At 46.6% G+C, this 14,776-nt stretch overlaps 1 protein-coding gene across 1 annotated transcript; it reads left to right on the top strand.

Moving 5' to 3' along the window:
* Positions 1 to 817: 817 nt before the first annotated feature.
* On the top strand, positions 818 to 14,776 carry LOC133357455 (E3 ubiquitin-protein ligase SIAH2-like). The gene is given in 6 exon segments (XM_061575401.1): positions 818 to 966; positions 7,044 to 7,164; positions 10,306 to 10,450; positions 10,453 to 10,556; positions 13,593 to 13,744; positions 14,626 to 14,776. Coding segments are annotated over 6 exon segments (822 nt in total).

Here is a 14,776-nt window from a genome sequence, read left to right as displayed (position 1 = left end):
TAAGCAACTTTAATCTAAAAAAATCGAAACGTCGTAATATGCTATTATTTAATTTATTATTTTATCTTTAGACGTGACTTAACCGAAAGAACCAAATAATAATTCCTGCAGTCACGAAAGCTCCAAAATTAAGATTAAAAACATAACACTCTAATATGCGAACTCTTATGCTTGGAATTGGCAACACAGGACTCCTGGAGATGTTCTCCTCATTGATCCGTACATTTAACCCTCGATGATTACGTTTGTTAAACTGGGTAATAGAACAATCGATTATTCCTCGGCGTAAAGCGAGCATCCACGGCGATAGGAAAAAATCCTTAAAAATGAATATGACGATATTCATACGAGCGGTAATAAAGAAACATATCCCGAAGGCAAACGTAGTTATCAATTAATTAATTGGCAAGAGTATGCAATTAACAAAAACGAATGACTAAAATACTTCTAACAATCGTATTCATGTAACTCGACGGGCAGCAACTGCTTTTCACGATCAGTTGATATTTAACGCACCACCTTGGAATGGCAACCCTTCTTGAAACACAAAGATAACTTTTTGGAACAATCTTATTAGTCCCGATATGCGTGTTGTGTGCGTGTGTCTTCTTTGCCACTTGTTGACTTGGCGACTTACGCGGTACGGCCTTCCTTGTGCTGAAAACACCTCGGGTTCCCAGCAGGGCCGCTGGGACGTCGTGTGTGTGTGTATTAAACACACGGCGCTCCTGCCTGCGCCAACACTCTTCCTCTTGGCGTTGCCAGCTCTCTCCACTGCTGGTTGAGTTGGCGCGATGCTCGCCGTCGGCGGTGCGCGATGATTCCGTCGTTAGATAGCGCGCAGCTCGTCCGCTGGTCGCCGTTCCTCACTCTTGTCGTGGTTCCCAGCTGGTGCTGGTCGGTGTGTGTGTGGGTTGAACCCACGGCGCTCTCGCTGGCTCTGACACTCTTGCTCATGGGCGGCTGGTCAGGCTCTTTCCCCTGCTCCGTGCTCTCTTCTTGATCGTGCAGCTGCCAGCTTCACACGGACACCCGCCCTCACTTCAGGGCTGCGCTTGGCTCAGGCTCTTTCCACTGCTCCGTTCTCTCTCCTTGATCGTGCAGCTGCCAGCTTCACACGGACACCCGCCCTCACTTCAGGGCTGCGTTTGGCTCAGGCTCTTTCCACTGCTCCGTTCTCTCTGGTGATGAACGATGGCTCTCGTCGCTCATCCACTGCTGCTGCTTCTCTGCGATGCTCGCTTGGTCGATGCTTGGCGCTTTCCGCCCTTTCTCCATGTTGATTGCTTGTTGTCGCTCGTCACTCTTTCTCAGCTGCCAGTTTTGCACTGGCGTTCAGTGTTGCCTCTTCCACCCTTCCATCAGGGCTTCGCCTTGTGTCGTTGGTCAACTTTCGTGCTCTCCGCCCTTCTTCCAAGAGGGCTCTTGCTGTGAGCTGCTCGTCGCTGGCTGGATCACTCACTCTCAGTGGCGGCTCCTGCAAAATCTCTCAGGGGGGGCAAATGTCTGGATGATTGATAAGGATAAGGTCCACCCATGCAATGGATAAATTAACAGCTTAAGCATGTAAAGGCAACTTCACTTCTTTAATATTAATGAAAAATAAAGTGACTCTTACAATACATCTTGTTTGTTTCTATACTCACTATTAAAACAAACCACTCAAGTTTATTTTATTAAAGATTCCACGAGGTGGCCACAAATTATATTGTTGGATGAAACGTGCTTACGTATGATGACGTAAGCACGTATGATGACGTAAGCACGTTAGTGCGAGCCCTCCCGGAAGCCATAGAGAATGCATTGCAGCGCCCCCATTCGAAAAAAAACATCTTTGAATGTAAGTCTATGGGGCCACTCGGGGCGATTCTCAGCCGGAGTGAAATCGCCCAAAAAGAGGCGGTACTCCACAGAACGTGACATGACGCTGATTGGACTATATCCAGAGGCTGCAGTGATGGCTAGCGTGACTCTGTGGTTCAATGACATTGGTGGTGCGTCGCCCAATCGCCCTAATGAAGAAACCGCCCCTGCTCACTCTCCAAACTTGAAAATTGTATTAGCACACCTCTTACACAACTCTGATAGCTTAGTACAATACAACTTATTGCAATCCTCGATTCCGCAAAGTGACTCAAAACATCAGGATAAATGTAGAATAAAACTTTCAGCGATACTCTGTCGGTTCATGCCGAACTCGGCTCTTAACAACACATCGTCCCTTCTCTCTGCGAGACACGACACCCATGGTTGATCTAGAGGCCATGCCCCGGAGCCTGCCCCTTTGCAAGACTGAATTGCATGATCTGTGTCCGTGCTTAAATGTGAAATTCTCTCCCGTCTTTGCGCGTCTCTTGCGGGAAAAAAAACAGATGCCCTCTTTCTCGTTTTATCCCGTGGCCGCAGCGGCCTGGCTGCCCCCCCCCCCTTTTTGACCTTTGACTGGCTATGTTTTTGTTTGCACCCCCCCCCCCTTCTTCATAGTGTTTGTTATCTCGAGGCCAGACACCCTCCATACGTATTTTATGGCTACCATGTGTTTGTGTCAAATTGTTGGAAGACAAAGGTGGACGGGGAGGCTCTGATTTCATGGAATACATATTATCTAGTCTTGTGTGTTTTACCTATTTTCTTATATCTCTTATGAGTTACCCCCGGTCAAATATCTCGTGGTCAGGGGCGGTTTCTTCATTAGGGCGATTGGGCGACGCACCACCAATGTCATTCAACCACAGAGTCACGCTAGCCGTCACTGTGCCTCTGGATATAGTCCAATCAGCGTCATGTCACGTTCTGTGGAGTACCGCCTCTTTTTGGGCGATTTCACTCCGGCTGAGAATCGCCCCGAGTGGCCCCATAGACTTACATTCAAAGATGTTTTTTTTCGAACGGGGGCGCTGCAATGCATTCTCTATGGCTTCCGGAAGGGCTCGCCCTAACGTGCTTACGTCATCATACGTGCTTACGTCATCATACGTAAGCACGTTTCATCCAACAATATAATTTGTTGCCACCGAGTGGAATCTTTAATAAAATAAACTTGAGTGGTTTGTTTTAATAGTGAGTATAGAAACAAACAAGATGTATTGTAAGAGTCACTTTATTTTTCATTAATATTAAAGAAGTGAAGTTTGCCTTTACATGCTTAAGCTGTTAATTTATTCATTGCATGGGTGGACCTTATCCTTATCAATCATCCAGACATTTGCCCCCCCTGAGAGATTTTGCAGGAGCCGCCACTGCTCGTGGTTATTATTTGATTTATGTTTAACCAAGATTCGTAATGCCCCTTGTTGTTACCACCATTATTCCGAGGGTTTGCCAAGCTTTGTTATTAGTCTGTGTCACCAGGGATCGGAGTATTTAATTCTAGAGTTCTATTTTGATTTCCCGAGATTGGATATGTAACTAAGTTTCCACTTAAGCTTTCTTGACTGCCGGAATTCATATTCCGTGGTTCTCTTGGTGAAGTCACATAGATAGAAAGATACAATACAAAATAAAATAAGTAATACTGCAGTCAAAAATGTCGACTTATTCTCATAGCTAAGCTTCAAACTTTTACCGTATAAAAAAATATCAGTTATAATGTCCGTTGGTGTTTTATGGCTCTGGAAATTTGTTTGTGAACTCTCCTAAACGTCCGTTGGGGTCATGTCATATGGTCCTTTGACAATCTGGAGATTTTGCAGATCGTCGTTAACCTTCCTTTTCCCCGGAGTTTATTATGTAATGGCCTTTTACGACCTCCAGATGCTTGGTGCTTGTGGGAGGTAGCGGGTTTGAGGGTGTTTTTTTTATTGATTATTATTATTTTAAAAAATTGACAGAATTAATTTTAATATAAATTTTTGGAAAAAGCCCTATTTATATACAACAACACAGACAGACACACGTACATACATACAGACACACACGTACATACAGACACACATACAGACAACAACAACAACAACCGCCATTCGCCACTAAGTGGCGGTGACGTCACCACGACGCTTGTGCCAGGCCAAGTGCACCTTGAGGCCACGTGAAATGTCGAACGCCCGCTGGCAGGAGGTCACGGGGCAGACCCAGGTGCCACGGGTCGACTGACCGAGATGACCGAGATGACTGGCTGATGCACCACCTGTGCCCCCTACTGTACCAACTTGCTGTGCTTTAGCCACCCGGCGCTCCGCTCGTTGTTGTGAGCGTTGCTCCTCCGCCCTGCGTTGTTGTTGGAGGGCGACTGCCTCCAACTGCCCAGTAGCGTCCTTCACGAGCCTCCTCCACAGAGGCCGATCTTGACACCGCTGGTACCAGTCATCGGCAAGTCCACTCAGCTCCACGTCCTCCTGTACCACATCACTCCATCTCTTCTCCAGCCCGTGCCGCGCCCGTTTAGCCCCCTCGATCCGGCCGAACAAAAGCTGTTTAGGCATGCGGTGGCTGGGCGTGCGGGCTACATGACCCAGCCAATGCAGCCTTGCCTGCCGGAGGAGTTCACTGATGGGACTTTGCCCAGATCTTTCAAGGACTTGTGAGCTCCTCACACAATCCAGCCTGGTTAAACCCAGGATGGATCGTAGGCAGGCCAGCCTAAATGTTTCCAACCGGCGAAGATGCTCCACTAGGGGGGTCCACGTTTCGCAAGCGTAGAGAAGGGAGGGAATGACCGTGGCCGAGAAGACCTGAAGCTTCGTGCGGAGCGACAGACCAGGTAGCTTCCACACAGCGTTACGTAACCGATGAAAAGATATTGCCGCTCGACTGATTCGGAGTGAGACCTCTGCTGATAAACTGGAGCCGGTCATAAGCACACTGCCCAGGTATGGGAAACTCTCCACTCTCTCCACAACTGCCCCATCACCAATTGGGAGTTGTGGGGGTGGAGTGTCCGATGGTACAAAATACCCAGGCAGGTGCTTAGTTTTGGTGGGGCTGATGGTAAGGCCCCACCTCTTAGTGGCACGCTCCAGTCTCAGCAGCAGCGTCTCCAACTCCTCTTCTGAATGAGCAGCTATTACCAAATCATCGGCATACATAACGTGGTTGACCAATAGGGAGCCATCCCTTGATCGCACCCGGGCATCGATCAGCCTCCCATTATATCTGTACCAAATGGAAATTCCCCCGGTACAGCTATTGAAGGCTTCACGAACTACGCGGTCAAAATAGATGTTAAATAATGTGGGAGCCAGAAGACATCCCTGTCGCACCCCAAGGTGTACAGGGAAAGGCTCCGACTCCCGGCCACGTAGTTTTACCCGGGCCCGCTCACCATCATGAAGGTCCTTAATGATCGTGAGCAGAGGGTCAGCGACTCCGAAAGCACGAAGAACAACCCAGAGCCCAGTCCTACTGATGGTATCATAGGCCTTGACCAGGTCAATAAAGCAGAGATGTAGGTCTTTTTGGAATTCCCTACACCTCTGCTGTAGCAGACGGACAGAAAATATGGCATCTGTGCAGGACCGCCCTTTCCTGAAACCGCATTGGGGCTCCGCAAGCCTCTCCTCAGCGTGCCTAGCAAAGCGATGTTGAATAATCCTTGCCAGGACCTTACCCGGCACACTGAGGAGTGAGATGCCCCTGTAGTTGTTACAGTCGGTACGGTCCCCCTTTTTAAAGAGGGGGACCACCAGGGCATCCTTCCAGTCCTGCGGAACCCGTCCAGTGGTCCAGACTGTTGTTATGATGTCATATAGGGCAGTCTGTGCACACACGCCACCATCCCTCAGCATTTCGCTTGGGAGATCATCTCTGCCCGATGCCTTCCCTGGTCTCAGACTCCGGATCGCCCTCAGTACTTCCTCAACAGCTGGCACCTCAGCCAGCCACTCACAGGGGGTGACCTCTTCCAATATTTGAGGCACCGCAGCCTCAGCAGGGTTATCACCACTTTGTGCCATGATGTTTTCCTGGCTGAGAGAATTTCCCTCCCCCAGGACCTCACAGAAATGCTCAGCAAATCTGCAAACCTGTTCCTGGGGGTCGGAGATTGGATCACCGTTTTTTCCTCTAATGATGGTAATAGGTGTGGCGCTGCAGGTTACTTTTTTGATGGAGTTAAATAGTGATTTGTGATCACGGGCCACTGAGGCAGACTCCATCTCCTCAGCAACCCGCGACCACCACCCATCCTTACAGCGCCTTACGGTTCTCCGAACTTCCGAGCGAAGGCTGCGGTAAACCTCCTCATTCTCTGACGTGGGATGCTGTAGGCGATGAGAGTGGGCCTGTCGCTTTTTCTCAATTAACCTGAACACCTCCTCTGTCAGCCAGGGTTTCTGGGGAGGTCTGGACCGCGTACCCAAAGCAGCCATTGCAGCTGCATGAGTCACAGTCTTAAACCTCGCCCATTTACCCTCGACATCAGGTGGAGTGGGGGACGATGCCAACACCAGCTGCAAACAGACATACAGACACACATACAGACACACGCATGCTCGTTCTCGTCGCTGATTGGCCACAGTCGCCTTTATTAAGAGACCTCCCGCATCCCACCGGGCGCGCACCTGTGAGTGACGTCAGCAATGCCAGGTGGGAGGCGGTGGCGGCAGTGGCGGCAGCGGTGGCAGTGGCAACAGTGGCGGCAGGTGCGGCAGTGGCAGCAGCGGCAGTGGCAGGTGCGGCAGTGGCAGCAGCGGCAGTGGCAGGTGCGGCAGTGGCAGCAGTGGCAGTGGCAGCAGTGGCAGTGGCAGCAGCGGCAGTGGCAGCAGCGCGCTGGTGGTGGCAGCAGCGCACTGGTGGTGGCAGCAACAGCAGCAGCAGCAACAGCAGCAGCAGCAACAGCAGCAGCAGCAACAGCAGCAGCAGCAACAGCAGCAGCAGCAACAGCAGCAGCAACAGCAGCAGAAGCAACAGCAGCAGAAGCAACAGCAGCAGAAGCAACAGCAGCAGAGCAACAGCAGCAGAAGCAACAGCAGCAGCAGCAGCATCAGCAGCAACAGCAGCAGCAGCATCAGCAACAGCAGCAACAGCAGCAGCAGCGTGGTGGTGGCAGCAACAGCAGCAGCAGCGTGGTGGTGGCAGCAGCAGCAACGCGGGAAATTCAATTTAAGCGTTGCCTTATGGTGCGCCACAACCACCACCACAACAGCAACAACCACCACCACAGCAGCAACAACAACAACCGCCGCTGCCGTCGCAACCTGCCTCGGCGGACCTGATTTCTCGTGCAAGGTGATGTTTCTTGCTGTTTCACTGGCTGCCTCGCCCTGCCCCAGTTTGTGTCAATAGAATTGTTAAATAAGTGTAGCCCTTTCGCCAGAGGAGGGCAATACTCTACAATATTTCAATGCATTGGTGATCATGCATTGGCAGTGTTGTACCCAAGCAGGAACGGCAGCAACAGCGTGGTGGTGGCATGCTGCTGCAGGGTCTTGGTAGTACATGTTGTTTATGCCATTTATTGTGAAAATTCCGTCACAGTTCCTATGATTGTTTTTTCATTGCTTTCATGGCTTTATTTTGGTGATATCGAAAAGTTATTGGTTTAGCCATGTTTGTTTGTTGTAGTACAGTTAGACTGATGGCCTTAATCTAAGCTGTCTTGTGGTTGTTGTTGTTTGGCTTGCATCCCACTGGGATTTTTGCACACAGCGTTGGTGTACGGTGTTTTTTCTGCAATATTTTGCTGTCTTTTCTTGGATTTTCTGTTTGCACTTAGTCACATATTCACTTTAAGATGTTTTTTGTTCATGTTTTTGTTTTTTGTTTGTTGCGGTTGCACCCGATTCAAGAGCTGAATGGCTCACAGGGCTATACCTAATGAATGAACTTGAACTTGTATTGATAAACCGTCAATAACGCCACCTTGAAATGACAACATTATTTGGCGACGGTTCGGGCAATGGCCCTCCTTCACAGCACATAAGCCATGCAGAGAGGTAGTGGACTTTATCATTTGGATTGGCCAAAATATCTTCGTTCTGGATTATCATGAAAGTCTTGGACAAGGCAGGCTTATCTTGAATAAATAAATAAATATTCTTGAAACGGCTCGTGGAAAGGAATTGAAACGCCATCAAACGTATTTTGTTACTGACCAATTTGTTTCAAAGACGATGCATATATTACACTGGTCAACACACTTTTTCTGGCATAAGGTATTCCAACGGTTTTAAGGTAATTTTGGGGTGCTGATTCCAAATCTGGCATCAGTTTTTGCCTATCACATCAGATTTTTGAGATATCAAATATGGCATTTTCAATAAAAACTGCAGAAGAAAAATATTAAATAAATGTGGATATCTACATAAAGTTATATTATAAACACACTATCCTAAAAATACAGCACCATATTTTAACACTAAAGCAGTCACTGACTCGCAACAACTTGCAATCATAAGTGACAGAGTTAATTTCGGGTCAAATCAATGAAAATGGGGTATGCCGATAGCATACAATGAGATGTGATGGAGCAAATCTGAGATCAGATTTGGAATCAGCACCCTGAAATTAGTCTAAAACAGCTGCAAAAGCCCAGGCCAGAAAAACATGTTTTTTTTGTTGACCAGTGTTAACGCAGACTTGATTCCTTGCAAAGGGTTTCTATTTGGTGTTTGAACATCTTAACCTGTTTTATTGCCAAAAAGGGTAACGTCTAATCAAACTAGTGTTGGCGGATTTCTCGTACAATGCTCATAACTGCTCATTACCTGCAAAATAAGTATACAATACAGGAACACAATCTTGTATAACCTAATGGTATCCGTATATTTTAGACACCCTGTACTGTTTGAATTGCAAGTTATGCACTAATGATATCCACCATGGCAATAACATCAATAAACTAAACTATATTTTTAGTTTGGCAGGTAAAGCCCAATTGAGCTATTTAGCTCTTTTTAAATCCTTTATATTAAGTTCGCTTGCTTGCTTGCGTGCTTGCATGCTTGCTTACGACCGTGCAAATCTTTCGGTCGTTTTTTAACCCACTTCCCGTGATCCAATCGAGCTGACATTTTGCACACAGACTCGTTGTGCGAGACAATTAATTTTCGTGAAAAAATAATTTCCAAAATGTTACACTGTTTAGGGAAAACAAATTAAATATTTAATTACCAATTGCTTAATACTGGCAGACAATCATCTGACCCATAGGTGGCAGCCATCTCAAGCCAGAGGACGAGAGGACTCTAGCTGCCACGCATATAAAGGATTTATAGTGAAAAACTTTGTTTTTACGGGTTATACTTATTCACAAACGACCTGTCCATCACAAATGACAGCTCAACGAAAGTGGTTTGTCACGTGGAAATATATACAGGTAAGGAACAACAGGTTCCACACTGCCTACCAGGGATTGTTTGTCTGTTGTGCATCGGAATGCAGCCCACCCATACACCTCCCCCCCCGAACGCCGAGCAAAGCCGCGATTGGTTGAGGATGTCGGGGAGGGTGGGGGATGGTAAACACGCCCATTCATCCAACTCCCCCCCCCCCCCCCCCCCAAACGCCGAGCGGGGCCGCCATTGGTAGAGGTGGGTTGTAAACACGCCCACTCATGCAATCCCCTCCCCACCGAACACCGAGCAACGCCGCGATTGGTTGACGATGTCGGGGAGGGTGGGGGGGAAGGGTAAACACGCCCACTCATCCAACTGCCCCCCCCCCCCCCGAACGCCGCGCTGTCCAACCAAGTTCCTACCTGCCCACTCCGAAGGAACGTGTTGGCAGCCAAATTACCCTCGATGCATGTCGATTCTAAATGTGGCGTGAAAAACCGGAGGACTCGGAGAAAAATACAGAAAAACGGGGAGAACATGCAAACTCCAAATATATACAGCCGTTAGGGTAGGTATCGAACCCAGGACCTCCTGCAAACCAGGTGAGGTAGTTAACATCTGGCCACCTATGTGCCCATGGATTTTAACATTGCAGCATCATGAGATGGCCAAGGCTTGAAGAGGACACCAAACAGTGGATTGACCATGGCTGATGATTATGATGATGACGTGCAAATGTGGTGCATTGGTAAACGTGCATGTGTACTCAGGGTTATGTTTTTTGTTTGCATTACGACTGCAGGTATTGTGGTCTATGCAAACATGACTCCTTGTAAAAAAAAGGTGTCAGTTTTGTTGCCAGATAAAAGGGTAACAAAACAATTATCACAGCTTACTTTATTTGTGTTTTTATTTGGAAGTGATTTTGTTTACCTTGCCTATACTCTGCACTCTCTTGTATTTGTATTATTTGTTATAACGCTCTGACCCCGTGGCCCTACTTGAAATCTGAAAAAGAGCTTTGAATGCTCATTGGATTCCTCTTCCAGTAGAAATACACATTCTGATCATGACGCTGCTTTTCCCTGGGCAGTTTTCCAGAACGGCTCGCCCTCCGACGTTCGCCATGTGCCACCGGAGGCCCCACGATGATCGGTGCATCTTCAGGCCCTACCGGTGCCCGTGCCCTGGCCGTACCGCCTGCCCCTGGCAGGGCTCCCTGCGTGGTGTGCTTCCACACTGGCGAAGGCTCATCCCAGCGTGCCCAAGCTGTGTGGCACAGACGTCCTCTTCCAGGCGACCAACCTCGAGAAACCGCCGCCCACATTCTGGCTCATGGTCCAGGTATTGGCCCGACGGATGGTCCTTGGGTCGGCGGGTGTACGTACGTGTGTATATTCTTGGTTCTTTGGGTAAAGTCACGTAGAAGGGAAATAATAAAATAATATTAATATAATACAGTAAAAATTATCACGACGTTTCGACTGCAACACAAGCAATCGTCATCCGGTGTGAAATCCACACATTCTGATTCTGGTCTGTGGATTTCACACCTGATGATGATTGCCTGTGTTGCAGTTACGACCAAAAAATCACAAAAAAATGTAATCTGGTCACGAACGCAAACTCGGGTGACGATAAAACACGGCCGCAGCCGATTTCCCCTTCCGCGCCATTTTTTTTGTAAGCGCCAAATTATATATATAACTTTTGTTATATAAAATTCCTAGTAAGATATTGATTTTGTGAGTGTATTCATACCCCTCCCCCCTCATTCAAGCCGTAATTTAGAGATCGAAAGCGCTGAGTACATAAATTGCTAGCATAAGAACCCGTTAATCTCTTCTCGCATCATTAATACGATGATGCGGTGAAGTAAACGTTCATACGATATTACGGTGAATGCTTCCAAAAACAATACTGTACCCAAATATTACTGTTAACTTACTTTCAATAGAAACCTGAAATGCTCATGCGAATATTCTCTCTCTCAGAATCGACCGACTGATGTAGCAGACGAAACAATCATCTTGTTGAACGATTCTAAACCTTGACGCTGGCAATGTTAGTTTTCTCTGTTCAAGGTTTTCTCAGTGTTATTCAATGTTTTTACATTTAGTTTACTATTACACTGTGAATTTTATGGCATAATTAACAATTTTTGTGCTTAAAACCCTTTAAAAAACTATTTATATACAGTTCGTAAGAGTCTGGAATGGATTAATCGTATTTACATACAATCTAATGGGGAAATTAGGTTCGAGTCATGACCAAATCGGGTTTCGACCAAAGTTATGGAACGAATTATGGTCGTGACCAGAGGTTCTACTGTATGTTGCACTTTAATAGTGTAGTTTAGTTAATAGTGTAGTTTTACGAGAAGCAGTCCTGTTGAATATTATAGAAATGTTTAACAGGCTGATAATTATCTGAACATCGCAACAGTTCCAACAAGAGTTTGGCATCTTAAGCAAATGCTACTGGGAATTATTAGTCCAGCCACAAGGCCCATATCCCGATTTGCTTCATTTCTTACGTATTTATGTATGTATATTGAACTTCTTTCGCACATACATAGCCTACAGTCCTAATCGGAGGCGCGGCGGGAAGGACCACAATATAATCACAAAGCTAAATTTCGATTTAAATAAATATGCTAAATTACTCTTGATATGCACATTCTTTTGTTAAGGCGCTCTTCTTCCACCTCCAACCCAGCTTATATACAAGCTCCTAGCTTGGCAGTGTCTCATTCTTCACCCTGAAGACGGCTGCTTGCGTTGTAGCCCGAAACGTCGTGAGAATTATTTTGTTATGTTTTATTTTTATTATTTTATTACTTCCCTTCTACGTGACTTTATCGAAAGAACCAAGAAGATGAATCACAAAGCTGTTGAAGAAATGAGTTTTCAATCTGGATTTACAAGTGCAGAGCCCCAGTGGTTTCCTAATATCGCTGTGCTCTGGTCGTCTAGCCATCTTCGGAACAGACTTTTATACGAATGAAATGTATTTGTTTTCAACATTTTTTTTGTGTTATTATCCTACTTGTACATAAGAAATCAAGTGTTCTCTGTATTGTCGGATGAGTACATTCATGATGCTATAGAAACACGATTACATTTCCGAAAAACAGTCAAGTTACTCCGAGTTTCACGAACACATTTTGATTCCAGTAAACTGAAATTTTATCCCACTTATTGGACACCCAGCAAGTCTAAAATCCAGATCCAGTATATTGTGGCTTCGTCCCCATTTTTAGTTTGTGTGAGCCACCACATTGTATTCTAGCCAATCATTTTATTCTCCAAATGCTACTGTTAAATAATCTACGTGTGTTGGGTTCCATACCCTTATAATTGGAAAGCAACTTTAAATCAATGCATACATTTAGATTTAAAGCTTTCGTGACTGCAGGGATTCATCTGCTTGGTTCTTTCGGTAAAGTCACGTAGAAGGGAAATAATAAAATAATAAAATAAAACTTTAAATAATTCTCACGACGTTTCGGCCACAACGCAAGCAGCCGTCCTCAGGTGAAGAACAGGTCTGTCAGGTTGTGGCTGAAGAAGAGCTACGTAGCTCGGTGGGCTTTTCCTGGTAAAATAAAAACAATTACGTCTTCCCCGACAGACCTGGTCCTTCACCTGAGGACGGCTGCTTGCGTTGTGGCCGAAGCGTCGTGAGAATTATTTTATTTGTATTATTTTATTATTTCCCTTCTACGTGACTTTACCGAAAGAACCAAGAAAATGCATACATTGTAGTGCACGCTGCCATTAGTGGCCGAAACAAAGGCAGACAATTTTTGAGTCAAAATGCGACATTTGTTTTAGATTATATTTGGCTGCTATACATTTCCACGTGATAAGCTACTTCGTTGAGCTGTCATTTGTGGCCAGGTCGTGGCTGAAAAAGAGCTACGTAGCTCGGTGGGCTTTTCCTGGTAAAATAAAAACAATTACGATTTATTTTTCAAGTGATTTGATTACCTCTCCTCGACTTTTAACTCCTGTTTGTGTATTGTTTGTTATTTGTCGTTGTAACAGTCTGATCCTGTGCCTCTTCTTCTGGACATCTGTAGGTGTCCAGAAGGGGCATTGCATTCGTCCAGTATAAATACATATTCTGATTCCTGATATTGAAAACCCAGTACTGTAAATGAAATCCAGATGTATTGCTGCCTTCTTCCCCACCCAAGCACACATCTTGGTAAGGCTACTTAAAAATCAATGCATAATCGTAGCACACAAAGCCAGACGTTTTTGGGTCAAAGCAAAAAAAAATATATTCTCCTGCCTCATTGAAACCCCAGTACTGAAACTGAAATACAAGATGCTTTTGTGCCTCGTCCCCCCCCCCCCCCCCTCTTGGTTCGAGGTGTGCCTGGGCCACCAATTCCTCCTGGTCCTCGAGAAACGCACTGTGTCGCAGGAGGTTCGATTTGCGATCTCCCTGCTGCTTGTGGGGCCTGGCCACCTGGCTCCATCCTTCACGTACCGTGTGGAGCTTGGCAGCTCGCATCACCGCAGGTGGGCATCGATTTAAGCTGCCGGTTGGCAGTAAACCTACTTTATTCACTTTTCTAGCGCTTTGCACCTTGGGTTGAGCGCATGAACGCTTTGGTGGCTTTGTCCATCGGTCCGTAAAGGTTGGGGAGTGGGGAATAGCAAAAACTCTTGTTATTGAAACCTTTTTTTTTCACCAATACTTCTCCCATTATTTAGAAAAAAACTAAAACAATTTAATATTATTTTCTGTCCCTTTGCACATTAATGTAAAACGTCACCCCCCCTAACTTTAAGAGTCCCTAATAAATGGTGAATATTTTCACACTACAGTATAATTTGTGGGTGTTAAACCTTGTCAATGTTGCCGGGTCACTGTTGGTTTAGGATAGATGGGCCAGTACGTTAGGTCATGCCCTTCGTCAAATGCAGGTTAGTCAGACACGTGATTCGATTGCCAGAGCCACGTGGACCACTGGACAAGATTCCCTTGGGATCTTGAAGAGAGGGAGGCCTGTATCGGGAACCAATCGTGACGCCAACACATCGATATTACAGGTCCGTTGGCGTATCTATATGCTGGGAGCCGTACGAATAAACAGAACCTCGTCACCCCCGTAGAAAGTTCTTGTGTGCACGTGGCCGTGTTTGGGAGAGAAAGCGAGTCGTGTCGCAGCCAACGAAAGGGAGGATCAGGCAGTGTAACCAAGGAAAACAACGTAGGAGTGCTCCAAAAAAACTTTGATTTTATCATTTATTGATGACTGACTTCCCTGTGTCCTCGAAAAACGATCACGGCCAGCAAACATCGAGGCACAGTGGGCACGGGTCACAATTAACAACGTGGAGTCCCAACCGGTTGACCTCGTGCTCACTCGCCCGCCCACCGTTTCCCGTCGCCGCAGGATGAGTTACGAGGCGACGCCACGGCCTCTGAGGGACGGCATCGCGAGGGTCATCGCCGACAAAGATGGCCTCTTCTTCAGCAAGGAGGTCGCCCGGCTGTTTGCCGAGAATAACACCCTGGCCATCGCATCCTCCATTGACCGGTGCTAA

This window comes from Lethenteron reissneri, chromosome 58 (assembly GCF_015708825.2).
Source record: "Lethenteron reissneri isolate LAM-NWPU_2019-01 chromosome 58, ASM1570882v1, whole genome shotgun sequence".
NCBI classification, from domain to species: domain Eukaryota; kingdom Metazoa; phylum Chordata; class Hyperoartia; order Petromyzontiformes; family Petromyzontidae; genus Lethenteron; species Lethenteron reissneri.
The sequence above is the reverse complement of the archived record's forward strand: the minus strand, read 5'-3'. Positions and strand labels throughout refer to the sequence as shown.